At 39.6% G+C, this 20955-nt stretch overlaps 2 protein-coding genes across 7 annotated transcripts; both read right to left on the reverse strand.

Moving 5' to 3' along the window:
* Positions 1 to 923: 923 nt before the first annotated feature.
* Positions 924 to 8753, reverse strand: fhdc4 (FH2 domain containing 4). Its single transcript, XM_086262094.1, has 12 exons — positions 8638 to 8753; positions 7704 to 8238; positions 6779 to 6840; positions 5995 to 6097; positions 5789 to 5874; positions 5607 to 5707; positions 5438 to 5508; positions 5239 to 5346; positions 5073 to 5143; positions 4844 to 4961; positions 4595 to 4759; positions 924 to 4503 (listed from the first exon to the last, which is right to left on the reverse strand). The coding sequence occupies exons 2-12, from the start codon at positions 8043 to 8045 to the stop codon at positions 3265 to 3267; spliced, it is 2466 nt and encodes an 821-aa protein (XP_086118220.1). The 5' UTR covers positions 8046 to 8238; positions 8638 to 8753; the 3' UTR covers positions 924 to 3264.
* Positions 8754 to 11419: 2666 nt separating this feature from the next.
* LOC147314974 (arfaptin-2-like) lies at positions 11420 to 20708 on the reverse strand. 6 transcript variants are annotated; one of them, XM_086262098.1, is made up of 10 exons: positions 20576 to 20708; positions 20121 to 20229; positions 19349 to 19457; positions 18850 to 18912; positions 17831 to 17917; positions 17590 to 17690; positions 17237 to 17458; positions 17006 to 17163; positions 16745 to 16919; positions 11420 to 12860 (listed from the first exon to the last, which is right to left on the reverse strand). In XM_086262098.1, the coding sequence occupies exons 2-10, from the start codon at positions 20217 to 20219 to the stop codon at positions 12705 to 12707; spliced, it is 1170 nt and encodes a 389-aa protein (XP_086118224.1). In that variant the 5' UTR covers positions 20220 to 20229; positions 20576 to 20708; the 3' UTR covers positions 11420 to 12704. The 6 variants fall into 6 exon arrangements, with proteins under 6 accessions (XP_086118224.1, XP_086118223.1, XP_086118221.1 ...); XM_086262097.1 differs by having other exon boundaries at positions 20380 to 20619; XM_086262095.1 differs by having other exon boundaries at positions 20317 to 20619.
* Between the last annotated feature and the right edge of the window lie 247 nt (positions 20709 to 20955).

Consider the following 20955-nt stretch of genomic DNA (forward strand, 5'->3'; position numbering starts at 1 on the left):
TTAAAAGCACAACGTTTATTTCTTTACCCTTTGAATTTGGGGGATGTAAACACAAAAACGATCAGAGTAAAACGAAAAAGCACAAAACTGACGGCAATATAGTGATTTAATTATATTACATTTCCCTAAACCTTCCTTCCAGAGACTTTTGTAAAAATCGCTAAACATGTAAAATGCTAATTATTATAAAGAGTATGTTGCTCGAAAGCTGACGAGGTTTTTTGTTTTGTTTTTGTTTGTTTTTTAGAGAATGGAAGGGGATAGGTGTGTTCATTTAATAATAGGAGTCCTGCTAGTTTTAGTAATACAGCACTCTAGAGGCCAGGTGGTGGTAGAGTATGGAATATGTAATGGGATATGCTGTGTGTTTTCACTTAGAAGAGGCTTTTGAGAACAAAGAAAGACTCTGGCTTTTTGCTAGTGAATTCAACAGCTTTCACTTTGGGGGATTATTTGAAATGAGAGTATGTGTTCATGCAGGTTGAGAATTTTGAATACAAAATGATGTCACTGTATAATAAAATGCTGAAGGCCGTCAGTGTTAGGTGGCTGTTGTGTTGCAGGCTATAAGGAGTTTGTTGGGGGGTGGGGCTTGGGGGTGAGGGGCAAACAATTGTCTCTTGGTTTTATTCTGCAAGGTGGAGTTGCCATGGAGACTGCTTCCAGTTGAGTCAAGATGGCTGCAGCAGTCTGGCAGCAGCAGTGACTATAACAGATATACATAATGTAGGTCAGACTGACAACACTGACAGTGCTTTTCTCAACATGGTTTAAAATAGATAATTCAACAAAAAATAACACAACCCTAAAGTAATCTATTACAAACATTTAAATAAATAATCATTTATTTTCATTGAACTGATCTGTATTTTTATTTGTTTATGACTGACTTAGTAAGAGAAATCTAGGTCAATATTATGCCGTCAAATGATAAACAGCATGACTTCCCCTTTGAAGGGATGATGTAACAATGAAAACAACAATAACAAGGCAGCCAGCCATCACACAGCCATTACTGCACTAGAACTTTAAAGCAGGTTCAATGCATAATAAATAGAGATCTATCCGTGCATCCGCTCTTCACATCAGACGCTGTTTTTATGACCTTTTCACTGTTCAGCATAAGAAGTTTAAATAGGGATTGTTTTTCATGAAAATGATGATGAAAATCATTTACAGTCAATGGCCGACTGAAGTCTAGAATCCATGAACATCACCAAATGCTGCATTTTCTCCCTTGAGAAGCCTTTAATGCAGCTGCCTTCAGTTGATGCTTGTTTGTGGGTCTGTCTGTTTTCAGTTTGTTATTTAACAACTGAAAAGCTCTGTTGTGTTGAGATCAGATGACTGACTTGCCTGATGAAGAATCTCTCATGCCTTTGCCTTGAGAAACTCTGGGGTCTTGCAAAATGATTTGCCCATTTGCCCTGGGAAGCACAGTCTGATCAGTTGTGGAGCATGTGGCTGAAAATGAGAATATAGCCATGTACACTTCAAAACTCATCCTGCTGCTTGTATCAGCAGGCACATCATCATTAAACACTAGTGACCCAATTAGGCAACCATACACGCCAATGCCATAACATTACATTTACTGTTTACTTGACAAGTAATGTGGAATTTTTTGGAATTTTGAGCCGTTTCTCTATTTCTCTACACACTTTCCTTACTGTTCTGGTTCATGGTGATTCTGTCCAGAGATTTTTGCTCTTCAGAAATCTGCAGGCACTTTTGTTTTCTAAAGAAATCCAGTTTGGTCTTTTGTTCTTGTTGTAAATTCCCTGTTTTTGTATCTTTGAAGGCATCTAATGACAGACTTTGACAATAGTACGCCTACCTCAATGAGAGTTTTTTGACTAGCTTAGATGTTGGGAAAGGCTTTATTAGAAAAGGGAAAAATCTAGCTGACTACCATGTGCTTTCAGTCCTTTTGGTGAAAATGAGGGACTATTTTTGTTAAAAAAAAATGCTTAAATTCAAAAGCGGTTCAAGCTCACGCTTTAAATCAAGCTCTTTGATTTAAAATCTACAACTAGTGCTGTGAGAGGCGAAATTACAAAAATGTTGCCATTGTCTAAACACATATGGACTTAATGTGATCAAAGGTTAGCTGTCCATTTCAGATTGTTATTATATACCCAAACACAAGCTTATTAAGGGCTTGAGCAGATAAGCATTCTGAATTGCTATTGATTATTTGTTTGTAAACATAAATGGAGTATAAATATAGTTGCCTGGTTTGAGTCTTGTACTGAAACATATTTATCACTGACCCTTTACCATATCCATGCATGCTAGCCTTATAAATATTTTATCATAGAGAATTATAAAAAACAAAAACATTTGAAATACACCAGTCTGTGTATATAGAAGAGGCTGTTTTTATTACTTCATTATTTCAAGTCAGACAGCCTGACAGAGTACCAAAAACCTAATTAATGCAACTCTGGCATCAACTGCAGAGCACTGGTTGCCGGTAGTTGAATAAACAAGGTCTAATGTTATGGTACAAGCTGTGGCCTCTTTGACCCAATGCCTCTGCTCCCACAAAATGAAAGTACTGAGGGTCTTCCATAAGTGAAATGTACCACCATTGTCAGCCACCAGGTACTGGGCCTTCACCTGTGGTGATGTCTTAAGTTAATTTGGGATCAACGCCCTTCATTTGGACTTTTCATAGTTCAGCTCTGCTCAAATACAGGCTGCCTTTGTAACACTGACCCATTTAAGATCAAACAATGGCTGAATTGAGTAAGACCCTCAAAGCAACCACACTCTTCTGCATTTTTGACATGCTTCTGTGATAATGTGGAAAAAAAAGAATTACAAGAATGTTTCACAAAAAGAGTTGAAAACAGAGCAATACAAATATACGCAGTTAAAAACCAAAACAAAAAAAGGAAATACTGTATTTAAGCATGCATTACAAGCACGCGTAGTTTAAAAACAAAAACATCTAACCTCTCTCTCTCTCTCTCTCTCTCTCTATGACTAGAAAACAGTCATTGGTCGGTCTCTCTCTCTCTCTCTCTCTCACTTTAAGCCAACTATATTTTGCCATCTAGTGGTACAACATACAAAATGCCTTCTCCTAAACAAAGAAACCTTCCTCACTTGCTTAAAGCTTTCTTGAATATATTCACAATTTAGGAAAAACTACCAAAATAGAACAATCTTAACACTTTGTTGTCATCATGAATTAATTGCAATTAACATTAAATTAGATAAATTATCTTTTATACATGTAAAAATATATCCCAAAGGCTAAACACCAGAGCCTGTGGGCTTATTTACAGTGTCCTTGCTGCTCTGTAGTTTGCTCATATCGCCGAGGCGTTTTAAAAAACTAAAAAATAGTCCAGTGGTCTCAGTTTTGAACACCACAGGCTTGCTGCTTGCTGGAACAGTGTCACTAGTTATCTGTACATCGTTGTCTGTGGGCTGCATGACAGGAGCTGAGGAAACAGGTGGCTTGATTGTGTTTTCTGCTGATGTGTCATTTGTGTCTTCAGCACCTGATTGTTTTAAGTTGTGAGAAATGTCAGTATAATCAAACACTGGTTTGGAGGGAGGGTGTCCGGCGCCCTCTCGCTCTGGCATCGTCCCTTTTTCTTTAGCCACATGATTTGGAGTTCTGACGGGCAGTTCAGTCCACCGATTACTTTCCCCTGCCTCGGTTTTTGGGACTTTAGTAGGCAGCGTATGGCGGCGTCCAAGGTTACGTTTAGGGGAAGGTTGAGGTTTGAGCAAAACTTGAAGCAAATCCTCATTGCTGGGGTCATCAGGATACCTATCCGCTTCCTCATCAAATGTGCGCTGACGGCGTATGGGCGCATTTGGAGGAGGAGACTTCTGATTTTCCAGAGAGTAGTCCCCAGATGAGACGCTGCCACGGCTGTTCTGAAAACGCAAAACTTTTTTAGATGCTTCACGCAGCTGTTGGGCCTCCTCCTCATTATTATCTTGCAGATCTTCCTCATTATCATCAAAAGATCTAACTGTGGTCATAAGTCTAACAGTCCTTTTGAAAGGGTTCCTAAGTCCTCTAGAGTCCTCTTCTTTGGAAGTTTTCATCTCTTCTTCATTAGAATTTTCACTCTCTGCCATTGTGTCCTCGATGTCTGACTGGGCTTTGTGCGAGTTCCGTAAGTTCGCAGTGAGTTCAACTGCTGAACTCCACTCTTTTCTGCCCATGTCCTTAGCTCTAACTGAGGCTTGAATCTTTTGATTTACTGGGGGAAGGGTTTCCTGAGAAGTAATTTCTGAAAAGCTCCCGTTATTGGGACTACCATTAGTTGGGCTTCCACGAGTCGATGAGGGCTTTTCTGCTCTTCTCCTAGAACCACGTTTGATGACAAAGTTTTGTAGCACAGATTCTAATGCAACACTATCCATTTCCTTATCTCTACTGGAGCAGGTAGCTGTGGATCTCCGCTTGGCTGCAATTTCCAGTCTGTCTCTGTGTCTCCGTTTCACCTCTGCAGTCTCTCTAGCTTTGTTTTCCTGCAGGAAAAAAAAAATCCCAGTTCAAACCCTTTAATTTTTCTTTTATCTCAGTATAGGAATATGCCAGCACATATAGCGCGTATATTACCTGCATAGCTCGCAAAAATCTTTCACAAAAGGAGTTGAAAATGGAGCAACACTCTTCCAGTTTAAAATTCTTGGCATCCTCACAGAAGTACTGTGCCACTCTGTCACTTACAGACTGCAACTCCTGAAGATCAGTTTCTACTTCTTTCAAGCAAACCTCCGCTTCCTAATTGGAGCCAAAACCAAAACATTAGAGCATATACTCTCTATTAAAATTCACACAAACTGGACCAAGTAACGAATCACCCACCATTAGAAAATCCTCCATCTGTGCCTTTAGGTCTTCCTGCTTTAAAGTGTTTGCATTGGCATCTTGCACTTTCTTTATTTGCTTTCGATACTCCCCTTCAATGTCACCTTGATGTATTCTAAAAGAATTTTTGAAAGCATTTCTTCTCTTATTCTGATGATACAGCAATACAAGAAGAAAAAAGCCATACAAGACACTCCTATATGGCTTTTAAAAAGGTATTGCTTACCTTGCTGCAGCTTCAATGTGTTTGAGCTGTTCTGGAAATTTAAGCAGTGCTGTGTCCACCTTCTGAGCTTGCTGTGATGAATTAGAAAGTTTGTTGAAAATCTAATTATGCAACTTCATCTTAAGGTGAGAAACACAGACTTCTCAAACAAGTAAAAGCCACTTGCCATCACAACATAGTGCATAAGATTCATTCCAGGTTTGTTTGCTTTGGTATCCACTAGTTTCAACAGAGAAGACATTTTGAAGCCAACTGCATTGCCCGCGTAGCCGCCCTATGATCAGATAAACATATTTAGATCAAACAAATATAAATACAAAGAAAAGTCATCCAAGACTCCACAAACACAATCATTATATACTCACAGCATTCATGTAATTTCCAGTCTTAAGGACCAGGCGAATGACAGCATGAAGATTATCGCAATCTAGCAGCTCTAAAAGAAAACATATATTGTTAACTCCAACTCCAAATGGGCGTACAACTCTGCTTTAATGGGTCTCATGTTTCAAACTCAAGGAATGCAGACATTACCCCTTCCAGCAGTGGTCAAAGTACAGATGAATTCTTTTACTTCATCCATAAGGGGAAAAAATTCCTCCTTCAGCACCAAGCAGCTCAAACGCTCTTCATAGCTAAAAGACAAAACATTTCCATCATTATCACCACTGACATTTAACATGTGATTTTCATTGAATTACACTCAGGTGGCTTACCTGGGGATCTTGACCAACAGTAACATAAATTGATCTGCTTCAGGGAGAGCAGACATGTCACCTTTGAAATTAACCAGCTGCTTTACCTGCATTTGTGAAATCAGAAAATCTGATTATGTATTTGCAAAGTAAATAAACAAAGGTTTAGAATCACATGACGCAATAGACATGTTTAAAAAAACAAAAACAAAAAGCAACTACAGTACCTCCCCTTCATCCGGAAGCATCTTGCATAATTCCTGCAGTTTTCCAGTACCAAAGCCCAGGCCATTTCCTGATTTGATATCCTCAATCATGTCCTTTATAGACCTGTAATAGAGGTCAAGCGAATCAGTTATCTTTAATTATGTTTTTACTGTTGCTTTGAAATATCTCATTAGTTCTGAGTGTCTGCTTTCATATCACACTTTTCTATGCTTGGTAAAAAAAACTTTGAAAAAAAAAAAAGCTGCTGACACATACAAGCCTCTACCTGCTCTAATCACTTTATTTCAACCCTCAGAAAAATACATGCTGTGCAGGACATGAAAATGATGGAATGGAAATGTGCTCAGATTGCAGAAAAACATATTTGGTAACAGCATGAGAAAGAAAAAAGTAGTTAGATTAATGTATCCATATGTTGTTCTCTTGTTTTGCTGGTGACACAGTAGTTTGATCACAAACATTTTACGGATGTTAACAGTAACAGGATTGTTTTCATTCCTTTTAAGATCTGTTGTTTATGACAACTAGCTTTAGGCAATAGATTTACAATACCTCGCAAAAGTGTATCTGTAAGTTACATCAGGGAGATAACCTGTTAGAGCTGTAGAACAGTCTAGTATAGATCAGACCTGCCAGGACATGTCGGCTTTCAGAGATTTTGTGAGTATGATGCAGTCTTATTGCATACAAATATGCCTGCCTCACCTTGTCCTCAGTACAGTGTAACATGGAAAGATTATTGTGCAAAATACTCACACCTTCACAGTGCTACCACTGACTCACCGCTTGAATTGCTTTAGGAAAATTCCAATGTTCATGCTCCTCTTGGAGCTGAGGACAGAAATCTGGGGGGGGGAAAGGAGAACAGAGACCGGATTAAAATCTGCTTGTTAGCTGCTAAAACGGTTTCATTGTTGACTTGAGCTCTGTCTTTCGTATCACAGACATCTCAACTTTCCAAAGAGACAGTCGAATCCAAAGGTTAAGAATTCTTTGAGTTGATTGTATTGAACATTCCAGGCAAAGATGCAGTTTTTGCACCTTTTCACCATTTCTCTTACAAAATTCTAGGTGAAAGGTCAAAGTAAAAAGTTAAAATGTGTTGTTAGTCAAATCATGATTGATCTACACTTCATTAAGTAAATGTGCCTAGTGGTGTTTATTAGGGACGGTAGCTTAAATACAGAGCATGGACAACAGAGTGATGTCAGTGAGAACACAATTAGACCTTCCTTCAGCAAACAAATGAAAATAATAATACTCCACCCTTGTACTGAGTGATTTTACATCATTACATAATGTTTCTGACAGAAACATTATACTATTGTTGTCATTTGTTGTATTTATATATTGCAAAGTTGGGCCTATAAAATGTAAATTGTAAAATAAGCAAATGTAAATTGCAATTTTAAGTTTCACATAAAGGGTAATAAAGTTCCTATAGTATCACTATATTCCCTTCGGTCACTCTGGTTTTAAATGTTAGGAGAGGAAAACATTGCAGGGACGTCTGTTTTTTCTTATATGTAAGCTTGGGGGGGGGGGGGGGGGGGGTTAATTCAGGTCAAAAGAACTTGCTTCCATACCTCAGCAATAAACAGGAAAGAATATAAAACCTTTCAATCTATTGTACAAACCTTGGGGGTCAAAGTTCCACTACATGAACGGGTGATAGTGACACATTTATAGCCTGGCTAGCTGCACTCACCATTTCCCCTGCTGTGGCAGAACTTGGCAGGCCCCTCAGACTCTGACGGTTCAGAGCTTTGATTTGCTGCTGGGCCTGCTTGTGGCTGAACAGCTCCTCCATATGATCAGTGTCCAGCTCATATTCCCCATCAGTCTTATCTGCTGTCCAGATGTTGTGCTTTCCTATAACTGTGTGTTTGGGTAGGGTCTCCCAGTTGAAGTTGCGCATCTTGGAGCGCCGGCGCTCCAACCTTGAAATTGGACCCAGGCCATGTAGGGATGGAGGTGGAGGAGGTGGTGGCGGAGGAAGTGGAGGTGGTGGGGGTGGAGGTGGGGGTGCAGGAGGACCTCCTGGCTGCATCTTTTAATAAGAACCTCTCAGCAGGTTTTGAATGCATCCACACTCATATTCATGCATAAAAGCTGAATTTCAGCATATATTGGAATGCAGTGAATGTAGAAGCGATTCTGGTCGTTTTTACAGGAATGCGGTGCAAGAGTCAGTCCTGGAGTGACTTGTTCAAAGTGTTGTCAGTTAGGATGATGCATTCCGACTGAAAGAAACAAAGCAGGGTGGGGACACATAAGCTACAGATCTTCATACACTCTACAACAGTGAGCAGCTTTGTTTAGCACAGAGTACAGAATTTACTTTCTTTACTGTACATAAGATTAATTATGGGAGTGATGCCGCCGATTATTTTCATAAAAAGTTTCCTGAAACTTGTGCAAACACTATAATAATTCATGATCCACTTTGGAAACGCATAGAGGCTACTTTAAATCTGCCATAACAGTCACTTTAGGAGATCTAAACGCTCCTGGTGTTTTATCCAGTACAGAGCTATGCTTGTCCACCGTGATCGGTAAACTACTAAAACCAATGTTTGTTCAAACACTTAGCATTATTTTTAGTTAAAGACCGGAGAGAAAGAAATGAAAAGTCAACTCACCTTTGTGTTGGACTCAGCACAAGTCCCATTACTCCGCTTCCCTTTTTGTTTCTTTTCTTATGGCCCTCTTGCTGAAATTTCAAAAGTAAAGAGTGACATCAGCCTGGATAGAGTGTCGAAACTACCTGTGTGTAAATGACACGCCCAGGTGAACTCACTTAAAATCCATGACAGCCCACACCTTCCCAGGCACTCTGGGATTGGCTTATTTCTTTCTCTCTCTCTCTCTTTCTTTTCCCTTTGGAGTTTGGGGAGGCGCTGCGTTTCTATCCATCTGTCAATGAGTTGCGTGAGTAAGCGGTCAACTAGAATGACAAATATTCTGACTCAGAGAGAAAACCCATTGAACATATTTAAAATGTAATAAATACATTATCAACTTAATTAAAAATAAATTAAATGTTATATACTTTAGTAAATATTCCTGCGGTGAGACCGTCATTGATTTGAATTCATTATATATATTAATTTTCAACTAATATTCAGGCTTTAACTCTATATTATGGGAGTTCTCTCACAAAGGTGAGCGGTATAATAAGTCCAGCTCTGATTGGCTGCGTGTCGTTTGACTTCCGCAAACATAACTCGCCGCTTTGATGGAGTCGCAACCCACCCACCCCCCCACTCCATTTTTTTTTAGCATAATTTCACATTTTAATGCACAAGAAAAACTTAAATTCTCACATTTGTCTGTACATATTTTGACCGAGTCCAGCACCAACATTTCTTCTTGGTAAACTGCTTGAACCTTGCTCCGTAGATGCTCATTATCAGATAACGATAACGGATTGCTCACCAGTCACAAGCCCAGAATGTGTATTTGTTTTTGTGTAATAGAGTACATTTAACACCACTAATACAAATTAAGTCGACTGTTTTTTCTACGTGGTGTATATTTATCAAAATCCCACAGGATTTCGCCCTCGAATACATGCCTCAGTTTGAGCTCTGATGACCATATAAGGAAATCCGTACAACGCAATCGGACCCCTGAGCTGGGGACTCGGTACTTAAAAACTTCAGTCCCATTAATAAAACAGGACTGCAAGGTTTGGAGGCCTATCTCCCCCCACCACCACTTCCCCTGCCAGTGGCGGACTCCCTCAGACATCGGTGCGTTGGTGGTTCTTTGTGTCTGGGGGTGGGCGTCCAGGTACACACCGGCTCACTCCTTGGCGGCCGCTTATCGGGGCCTGGAGCCTGGGGCTTGCTCGGGCCACTTCGGAGGTGGGGTGCCCCCGGCCTCTCGGCCTGGGGCTCGGTCACTCAGGCACAGCTGGCTGCCGGCGGAGCTCACGGGCGCGTCACTGCAACTCCCCCTGGCTTCTGCTCCGCGGCTGCTGAGTGAGCCCTCATCTGGGACTCTCCTCAACTCTTTCTGGGACAGTGGCGCGGCTGCCCCTCTGTTAGTCTTCCTTGGTCTCTTGTGTTCTGGGGGCCTCTGGATGTCTGGAGTTTTGATCTCCTCCATACCTGCTTCATGCCCTGGAGGACGGGGCTGTGGCCCCCCCACACCCTCTAGCAGATCATTACATGAAGGAACCTTTTAAAAAAACAAGCGCGTCCATGCTCACAGGTGTACACATGGGTGATCACACCCACAAACTACACCCTTTTTGGCTCCTACCTCAAAGCACACTGTGTTCTGTTGATCTTATGTGCTGCACAATAATGTTTAATATTTAGTATTTACTGTCATATTCCCATATATCATTGTGATGTTGTTAATTCTATTACTCTTGTTCTCTTCTGCTTGTTTTCTTTTTTCTTTCTCAACAGGTGATCCAGGTGATCGATATATGCATTTTTTTCTCTTTTTTTTTTCTGCCCGTTCTGTTGGTTTTTGTTTTTTGCCCTTCTCCCCCGTCCCTCTTCTCAGCTGTTTCTCTTTCCCTCTTTTTCCCCTTCTTTCCCCCAGTCAAGTCTGTCCCGTATTCAACAAGTGAAAATAAAATACACAATAAAAGGTGAATCAAATGGACCATTATGGCAAGGCTGGGATGGTCAATTTGGTAAAGTAAATCCGTTGGGCATCTTTCTTTGCCTTTAGACAATAATTCTGATGGCAAAAGAGCCAAACGGGACAGGCAAAAAATAAATAAATAATAAAAAAAATAAATAAAACAGGACTGCAAGTCATATTATGATAGAAAATTGACATAAACATTTTTCAAGATCGATACTTCAAATCATCCCGCAAATTGTCTGCAATGCGTTAAACAGTGTTAGTATGCAAGCCATGGGATTTTCTCAGATACTGAGGAAAACTTGCATGTTGTTTGCCTTTTCCAATGGAAAATGACCTTTGGGATAAAATAAGATTTTAAGCAGGAAGTGAAAGCGATACTGAGGGAAGTCTGAAGGGACTGACAGTAAAGAATATATTTAAGACTTAATTACAAGACCAAATGTGTGACCACAACAAACTATCATATTATATAACTTATAAAGGTAAGATTAGATAAGAGTGTGTTATAATCTAATCTCTTAACCTTAATCTCTTATTCTGATTTTATCTGAGAGCACTGTGACCATTAAAAATCTATTTGTATTAATGGCAGAGAAGCTTGAAAAAGCAATCATGTCTGTGATTCTAATATTGACAGATTGATGGCTTTATTCACTGCATACACCACCTCAAAGAAAACATTCAGTTTCTTTAGGCTACTTCTGGTCGCCCTGTCTCATTCTTTTAAGCCAACATCAAAAACCTTAAGCAAACTTTCAGGAAAAAAAAAAAGGTGTATTTTAAGGAATAAGAAATAAGGTAATCCACTGAAAGCATGTTGCAGATATATTTTATCATGTACATAATTAAAATTACATACTGAATATTGTGAGTTTTCTTTACATACATACTGTGAACTGTAACCATACGAAACTGACAGCCCCTGTGTCGAAAGCACATCTAAGTGAAACAAAACATCCAGCAGACTTTATTGGATTTGCAGAAGATAAAGACAATCAGCTGACTAAAACAATCTAAGTAACATACAAATTATGTTACAAACAGGTAAATAAATAACGCAAACTATAACAAATGAACTCATACATTCTGTTTTTGATGACGCTGACACTTGTACTGTAACCTAAAGTGCACCTTGATCCACTATTCCCATTTAGTATTTCAAAAGGAAGTTTTGCAGTTGCACAATGCCAGCTCCTACAGTCACTGCAACACTGGCTGCGTGCCATGTTTTGATACGGATTTCTTTATGATTGTTGAGATCTGATTAGATTAGGAATTGATGGGGATTTGCTGTTAAACACAAATGTCATGTTTGTTCAGGCTTGTTTCCATGTGTAAACTCCAGAGTAAAAAAGACAGATAGTTGCAATGGTGCTGGACTTGATCTAACACTGTATCCAAAATTTAGGTGTAAAATAATTATGACTGTATATTAGGTTAGAGAAAAATCATGTTTGCTAAATATATATATATATATATATATATATATATATATATTTACTGTATATATATTCCCCTTCTACAGAAACTGTAAACTGACCATTCAGGCAGGGATTTTAACAGTGACAGTAGAAACATGAATCTATATTCTGATGTGTTTGACTCAAAAGTGTTAAAATTGATCTCATGATCACATGTGCATAAGGAAAATAAATATAATTTCTGAACATTGTAGCAGTACCCTGCTGACTTGCTATTTTTTTTTTAAGAATTCCTCCTATTTGATGTACACTGAAATATTAAAAGGGAACCTTACACAACAATACAAATACATCAAAATAATGCATGTGCAAACTGCAAAGGAGAATCTCGACAATAGTTGACTATCCTGTACATATATAAGAGATGGAAATGATTGTGCTAACTAAAGAGTAAGAAAATAACATGGGGTAATTTTGTGATTTAACATAAAACAACATAAGAACAACTTAAAAAGTTGTCCATCTATGTAATAAATCATACTGAAAAACATTACAAAAGAGCTATATCTGGCTGCTACTTATTCTACAATATACTCCTTTATCCATTTAAATTCGCCATCTAACCACAATGCCAGCATGAAACTGTACATGTCAAAATGCTGAACCCTGGATGCATATTACTGCTCCTCCAGCCACGATGGCTTATCTGATCCTGGGGGCTTTAACTTTACATTGAACTGTATAAGAGTTTGTTCTAACTGCTGCTGGTTGCCAGCAAAATAAGCGGAGATGGCATTATGGAAGAGAAGCAGCTGCTTGTGCATCACCTTCACCTAGAAGAAAAGAGAGGAGAGAAAATGACATTACAAACATGGTTTCAGGTGTTTACATGAAAGCACAGCCTGCAGACATTTATTTGGATCACCAACTGCTCGGAATACATTCCTAAAAATAACTTGCACATTCCTCTGAAGCCTATTCTCAGGAGTCAAGCAGGCCGTTTTAAAGATCTCAGAAAATACTATCTTAAGTTTAACTTGAATTTATTTGCTATTTTACATTTATCTGGCAAGAATTTCCATGTTTTTTTAACAGTTCTTGTCATGAGTGACATTTCATTTTCCTAAAGCCAGATTTATTAACCAGGGATCAGAGTGCCAGGACCTTCACCACAACTACTGTCTGATCCACAAAACACCGAACTCCTACAGCCCCTTTCTGCAAGTGATGGCCCCACAGGAGGGATTGCTGATGTACTGCTTTTGGGCTGTGCCCATCCAGGCCCTGTGGTTTTAAGTATCTTGGAGTCTTGTTCATGAGTGAGGAAAGAGTAGTGCAGGAGATTGACGCTGTATTAGTCTGTTGTGGTAAAGAGAGATCTAAGTGTGAAAGCAAAGCTATCGATGTGCATTTCCACCCTTACCTAGGGACCCAACCTCGGAGTATTAACTGAAAGAGGGAGACTGTGAATACAAGTAGCAGAAATTAGCTTCTTCTGGAGAGTTGCTGGGTTCTAAAATATGGGTCACTAATTTGAGCCACTATTTATAGTAGCTGATTCGAAGCATCCTCAACATTTTACCTGCATCTTTGTTCAAAACTGTCTTTCAGTCTATCGGCCCCCGTGTGCTCTATATAACTAGTGCTCCACTGCTCTTCGGCCGAGTCTCTGCTTATTTTAAGAAAGATGCCATTCAATCTCTTAAAAAAAAAAAAAAAAAAAATTGACTCTTCTCATCCTCAAAGTTATACACCAATCTAAAAATGACTGTTTATTGGTAGCAGTTTAGAAAAGGTTGAGACCAAGTAGCATACATCTCTTTTAGACAAATGCAGCATTCTTGGTACATTTAAATCTGGCTTTCATAGAGCTCATTCCACCAAAACAGCTCTCTTTAGTCTCCAGTGACATTTCTATGCAAAGCGATGCAGGAGAATGTTGTTTTGCTGATGCTGGACCTGACCTCTGCCTTTGATACTGCTGACCATGACATGATTCTCCACTTCTCTTGTCTACTGTGTGTCACGAGGTTCTGTTATGGAGCTCTTATTTTGTCTATCTGTTCCATCTTCAGCATATTTTGAGCACTTTTAAATGACATTTATTGTCACTGCTACACAGATGACTTTCAGTTAAATATCTCTTCTAAGCCCAAGATGTTTCTACTGTGACTTAGACATCTTGCATAAATGATTAGACTGTATTAAAGGTTGGATGGATGGCAATTTTCTCCAGCTTACTGAAGAGGAAACAGAAGTCCTTGTTTGTGCCCCTGTCAGATCTGTGCTTAAGGTAATGGAGATTCTAGGTCCCCTTCCCATACGGAAAAGAAATAGTAAAAACTTATATGTGATTACTCATGAAAGTGGCCACTTTCATGAGTAAATCATATAAGGCTTACATGATTTACTCATGAAAGTGGCCACTTTCGCATTACTTTCATACATTGTTTTAGTAAGTATCCAAAACATACAAGTTTCATTATATAATTTTTCAAGGGATCTTATATCTGTTTTCACACTTATATGATTTTCATACAAGTTTCACACAAGACAGATACAAATTTTATAAGATTTATATATATCTTTTCCATATGGGTTGTCACATCTGATAAATCTTCCATCAGGAACCTTGAGGTCATTTTTGACTCAGCTTTTTCCCTGGAAGCTGACGTGGTTCGCTCTTGCTTTTACCAGTTGAGAAAAATTTCCCAGGTGAGTTTCAGTCGTTCAGGCTCTAAACTGGAAATTCATACTCATGCCTTTATTTCATCACTTTTAGATTTTTGCAATTCGGTGTTTACTTGTTTCAACAAATCTTCCCGGAGATGTCTGCAGCTTGCTCAGCATGCAGCTACAACACTGCTGACTGAGTCTTCCAAGTACTCAAATGTCACACTGATACTAATTCAGTTGTATTGGCTCGCCATTAACCTTCAGAGTGCGCTTTAAGATTCTAGCGCTGACTTTTAGAGCTCTGCATGATCAAGCATCAGTGTACATGAGTCAAATTTTACATTCATACATCACCAGCAGGTCTCTGAGGTCATGTGATCAGGGTCTATTGGTTTTGCTTCACAAAAGACTGAGAACTAAAGGCGACTGAGGTTTTTCAGCAGTGTTCCCCAGACACTGGGAACTCTCTCCCACTGAGCTTAAGATCTGTGGACTCTGTGGTCTCTTTTAAAAAGCAGCTAAAAACTCATTTTTAAACTTACTTTATGTTTTTGTGATGAAGCACTTTGTGATATTTATCTTTAAAGGTGCTATATATTCAATTTTACTTTGCTTTACTTTCACTCCTCCAAGTAAGGAGCCAGTTAAGGACGTTTGGGCATCCAACTAGGACATCTCATAGTTGAGATGCTTTAGTCATTCCTGTCAAGAGGAGGCCCCTGGGCAGATGCAGGCACACACTAGAGAGATTAAGTCTCTCGGCAAGGGCAGCTCTTTTTTCTGCTAATATAAGTTCTAATTAAGGTTTTACCTTGAAAGTAGCAGAAATGCAAAAGATTCCTTCTTTTTGCTGTATAATGATAGCAGTTATATTCAACACTGTGCTCACTCAACACAGTAACATGGGTATCCTTCAAGCAACTTAGAAGAGGCATTGGCAAGACACAGTATTTTAGTATTATATTTTAAATATGATTGGGGGTTTTTTGTGTTTTTTTTCCACGTTCAGAATGACCATCTCAAAACTATTACGACCAGCTGTTTTTAAGGAGGCATATCATACTGCTAAAGGCAGTTGTTTGTGCCCTTAATGTTTGCAAGTGCCTAGCCTGTTTCAAAACCACATCATCCATGAATAAACCCTGACTTTGGGTGTGGTTTAATCTAGGCTTTGCTTCATGTGAAACCACAATGATGTCAACAACACTGATGTCATGTGGTTACCAATGCTGCATGATTGGAGGTAAAAATCACTGGAGCCAAAACCAGTCCCTGTACCCTTCCTAAGTATTCAACCCTCAAAAATGTAAATGTCATCACCTGCAAGCAAAACTGCAGAGCCTGAGTGTGTAATTTCACAAGGAATAAAAATGGTATGAAAAAAGGAATGGGACAGCATTTTAAACACTATAAAAAAGATTAATGAATTACATTTGTGTGCAATAAAGGAGAGGTTGTACTGCCCTGATTTAAATCTAAATATTATTGCAACCTTTGGGTTGCCTGGTCCTGTGTGTCTGTTTGTTGTTTCCTCATACTTTTCTTTTTAAGTTTAACCTAAAGGTACCCTTAGGTATAGTCTGCAGAAATTCAGAAAGTATGCATAAGACCTCAAGAAATCTGCCAGAGAGCCCTCATGCGCTTGATTTGACAGTGGGGCAGCCTTAAGCCCTCAAAGGCTTTAGCACAAATGTGCCACAAAGTTGGTAAGTCTCTGAGTGTGGACACTGGGATTATCTCCTAGAAGCAAGGCTTGCTATTCAGCAGCGATCTTGAAATGCTTTAAGCACTTCTTTAGATAATGACTTAAAAAAAAAAATACCCAAATTAATTGAAATGGTCTGGGACATAAAACCTGCATGTGCAGTGTAACGAGGAAATCTGAGGGGGAAAAAAAGTGCCAACTTTGCCCAAAAAAGTGAAGAAGTTATACTTATATCACTATCTTTCACTACTAGAGCTAAAAAGAATAATAATTCAGAGGACTGCACTCTTTAAACATGCAGGGATTTCAAGAATAAAACTAGACTGTAATCTGAACCTTGTTTTCTTCCAGGAATTTAAGCTTGATGGTGACATCACTACGCAGCCTTTCATATTTGTCTCTGTGGATCTGGTACTCATGCTGAGCCATCTCAATGCGAACCACGCCAGCTGCATCCCTTGGTCCCAAACTCAGTTCCTCCAGATCAGAGCGATAGGCATCAAACTCAAGTCTGAACACAAACACAAGACTGAGTTATTTTCTAGGCAACCATTAAGTTTAACCACTTAATGGTTGTACATCTTAGTAGTTCAATACCTTGCATTTTCGTACTGCTTAATCGTCATCAAAGTATCTTCCATTGTTTTGTTGACCAGTGTGTTGACACTGGATACGAAGAAGTTGATGGCACCAAGCAGAGCCTCGCCATTCTTACACAACAGCTTTTGTGTTTCTGCATTATACCCAAACTCATCCTGCAGAGAAATACAGAGGTTTTACCTGCCAATGTCATGACATGTCATATGGGGAGATTCTGCAATACTATACCTGCAACTCTGGGGACTTCTGGCTGAGGTCAGTGAAGGCATCTCCTAGAGCCTGCTGCGTCTGCACAATTCTTTGAAAGTGATCGGTGAGAGCGGTTGCCAGTCTTAGGATGTTTTCATACTTGCTCTTCGTGTCTCTTAACACGTCAATCTGAGCCTCAAGTTCCAGGTCTACTGTCCGTGAGCCTCGGCCAAACTTTTCTGAGAACATCTGCTTTGTACACTGCGCAATGAATATGAACAGAGAACAGCACACGGTGTCAACGCAACCTGATGTAGTCTTTGGAACACAGACATATCCAAGCATATCTATTCCATTTTAAAAACACAGCATGCACACATAGTGCAGAATACCTTGTACGTGTTTATGCCCCATTTCTTCACACTGTCCAGTTTCTCCACTGCTACACCACGAGAAACTTCTTCAGTTGAATTTGTGTTATGGTTCGACGACCCTAAAAAGAACATAAAAGCTAGAAATAAACACACAGTGTACACAGTACTGGAGCTTCTTCTATGAGGAGAAGTTTTTAAGGCAGTGGTTTACAGAAAATAAGTGAGGACAGTGTGGACAGGGTGATGAGCATGGTGATACCTGGATGCTGCTCTGTGTGGTGGGCAAGTCGACTTGCTGCAGATTGACTTTTAGGCAAGTTAACACCCCTGGATTTCATGCGAATGTCTGAAATGAACATGCCGGTGATATAGAGTAAGAATGAGAGGAAGACATGTAAAAATGACTGTAGTGAAACATGCCAGAGCAGCTTGGGAGTGAGATATGCCGCAGAACAGCAGAGCATGAAGACCGAAGCCCCTTTCTGACATGGGATTTGTAGAATTGCTGGCTTCATTAATCTGTTGAAGTAATTCAGTCATTCAGACATAGGTAGCTTCTGTGTGAATCTTCAAGCATTCCCACAATATTTGTAGAAATAACCATGGTAACTGGACTGGATATTATGTTACACAATGCTCTTATATCCAGATCAATCCTGTGTCAGTGGTACTTAAGTCATGAAATGTGACATACTGCATTCACACAACATGTGTAAATCTGTGCACTTTCTTTGATTTGTAAATGATCATGGAGAAAGTGCGCTGCTATACGCTGTGCATTCAGACATGAAGCCACCCACGGAAAAGGAGTGAAAGTCCAAAAGGAGCTTAAAAACTGTTATGCTCTGCAGTGGAGGACACATAAAGAGCAGGGTTAGAGGGGTTTTGAAGTAAATAATAATCCACCAGGCAGGCTTCACATGCACAATAAAAGCATTAAAAAAAGAAGATGAAAATGGAATTCATGGGATGAGATGCAAGTACTGGCAAAATGGTCAAAGTGCATTTCAAAGTACAGAACAGAACAGATTTTTTTTAGACATCAACACAACATTGAATGTGACAGCCCTGTAATATCTGGTTAGTTCATTCCTATTTTTGAAAGGTGCCAAAACATTACTTCTTGCTGAAGCTGTTCAGTGGCAGAGTTCGGTAGGTACAAGCAAGGTTACATACAAGTCCGCTCATCAAGCCTCAAAACCTCTTACAAGGGGGCAAATAAGACCAACATATCAAGGTTAAATAAGAAAGAAAGGGGTTATTAGAATACACAGCCACCTGGTCCTGGTGCAGGGGCTTGTCTTCTGTCCAGATACTCGGGGTTGAAGTAAACTGCGGGTCCTAAGGAATATGGATGTTTGTGACATAAACCAGGAGACTGCAGGTCAGCAGCTCTCTTGTGACACACAAAGAAAAGCTCCTGCTATTGTTTCTTAAAAGATGCACTAAGTATCAACCTCTTTCAGTAACTGAAAGACAGTACAAGCACTGATCTCTGACACAGCCTTTATCTAACAACAGCCAGAACATCGTGAAACAAAATATCTTTAAGGGTATTTGTGTCTGTCAGCCCCTGGAAAAGGAGTTGCCGGGTCAACTGTACTTATTAAAAATCCTGTTCAACTGATGTGTGCGTTTTAGCATGAAAATTACTTACTGAACAGCAACTTGTACTTAATGCACCTTTAAATTTGTAATATCCCTGCAGATATTACTTAGAAGAATAAACAACAAAGCAATACCTGCAGAGAATGGAAGCATGGTTTGCTAAAAGTACCTTTGATACTGCTGGTTGGGATGATGCCCCCTGCAGGTCCTCCATAACCTCCAGAGACAATACTGGTTTCATTCAGGTTGGGTCCAGACACCATCACCTGCTGCAGATCCTGAGTTAAAACAGATAAACACAATTTATTAGCTTTTTCAAAGTATCTGCATGGATGTTAAGGTGCACAAAAATGCTGAGCACACTTGATCATTTTATGAAACAATGTAATTTTATTTATCTTGGTCAGACCCACAAAGCAGTAATCTTAAACATAAACATAAATGTATGTCATCCATAACTTTTAGTTAAAATGAACAGAATCTATTTTTTGTAAAGCTGACGTGCAGACAGATAACATACAAAACATTTGATTATGAGCTAAAAATAATAATATTACTTGTAGTAGTCATACATTTCATTATAGAGGCCTCAGTATTGCTTATTCTAATGCTACTAATGTCATTGCTGGTGTAGCTTTCTTAATCCCAAAGGGCTTTACAAATGGTGCACCAACCTTTTAATTTTACTGACAGTTTGTCATGCAAACGCTCATTTATGTCACAGTTTCCTCCTGTAGGTGCTCTGAACGATTCAACGTTATCGGGTTGGAGGTACACATCTACTGTCCCTAGCTACAGGCCTTTACATGGTAGGGTAACATTTGGCCTAACCAGCCATGAACTGTACAATCACGCAAAATTTAGGGAAACTAGATACTGTTATAAGCAAAATAGCATTATTCATTTCCACAGTGAGTGAGGTGAGATGAAGCATCACTGACCTGCTCCAGACTGTCATCCTCTGGGAGAGTGCCTGTGTCTCCATTGCTGTTAATGGGGATCTCCATGGTTGCAGCCTTGCTCATGATACTGTCTGCCATAATGAAATCTCTGCAAGAAAGACAATAGCACATAAAGCTGGGGGAGAAAAACAGAACAATGCTAGCCTACATCGACACAGAATAACAGCTGGCTTACACTGATGCTAACGTGATTGACCAATAGCAACGGTGCTGATGTGGCTTGCTAGTGGGCTACTACCTGACAGCTAGCTTCAAATCCTCACCACTGTAGCTGAGACTGGAGCCAAGTTTCAGTCGCCAGAAAGACTAAACAAGTCGCGCGGGCAGTAGCCTTGAAATACAACATAAATTAAACGGAGGCACCGCTGTTTTTACTTAGTATCCCATACTACATCCATGATTACTCATCCTGAATCGTTCACATGATCATCTACCTGCTTCCATAGAATTCAGACAGAAAATCCCTGCATCCAGCCAGGTCGCAGCTTTAATAGTACGACTTCGGAATAAAGGTTTTCGTGATTTTTATTTTTGTTGTGCGTCACATTAGGTTCCATTTAAAAGCACTGTGCTTCAAGTGAAATGCACAATGTATGTTTTTAAATGTACTTTATGTGTCAAAAAGCAGGCTGAGAGGGATACTGTAATTTGATGCTCTTATTTTGAAGAATAATAACGTATCATCGTCGTCAAGCCTCCCCCATCTTCCACGTCGTACGGTGCTGACGTAGCGTTTTCCTCTGACCTGCAGTACCTGATTTCTCCTGAAGATGTCAGTAGCACTTCACGGCCCAGTAGAGAGAAACTAGAACAT

The sequence above is a fragment of the Aulonocara sp. 'chitande type north' Nkhata Bay genome, linkage group LG14 (assembly GCF_057382095.1).
Source record: "Aulonocara sp. 'chitande type north' Nkhata Bay isolate Kocher_YH1m ecotype deep benthic linkage group LG14, A_spYH_male_GT1.1, whole genome shotgun sequence".
NCBI classification, from domain to species: Eukaryota; Metazoa; Chordata; class Actinopteri; order Cichliformes; family Cichlidae; genus Aulonocara; species Aulonocara sp. 'chitande type north' Nkhata Bay.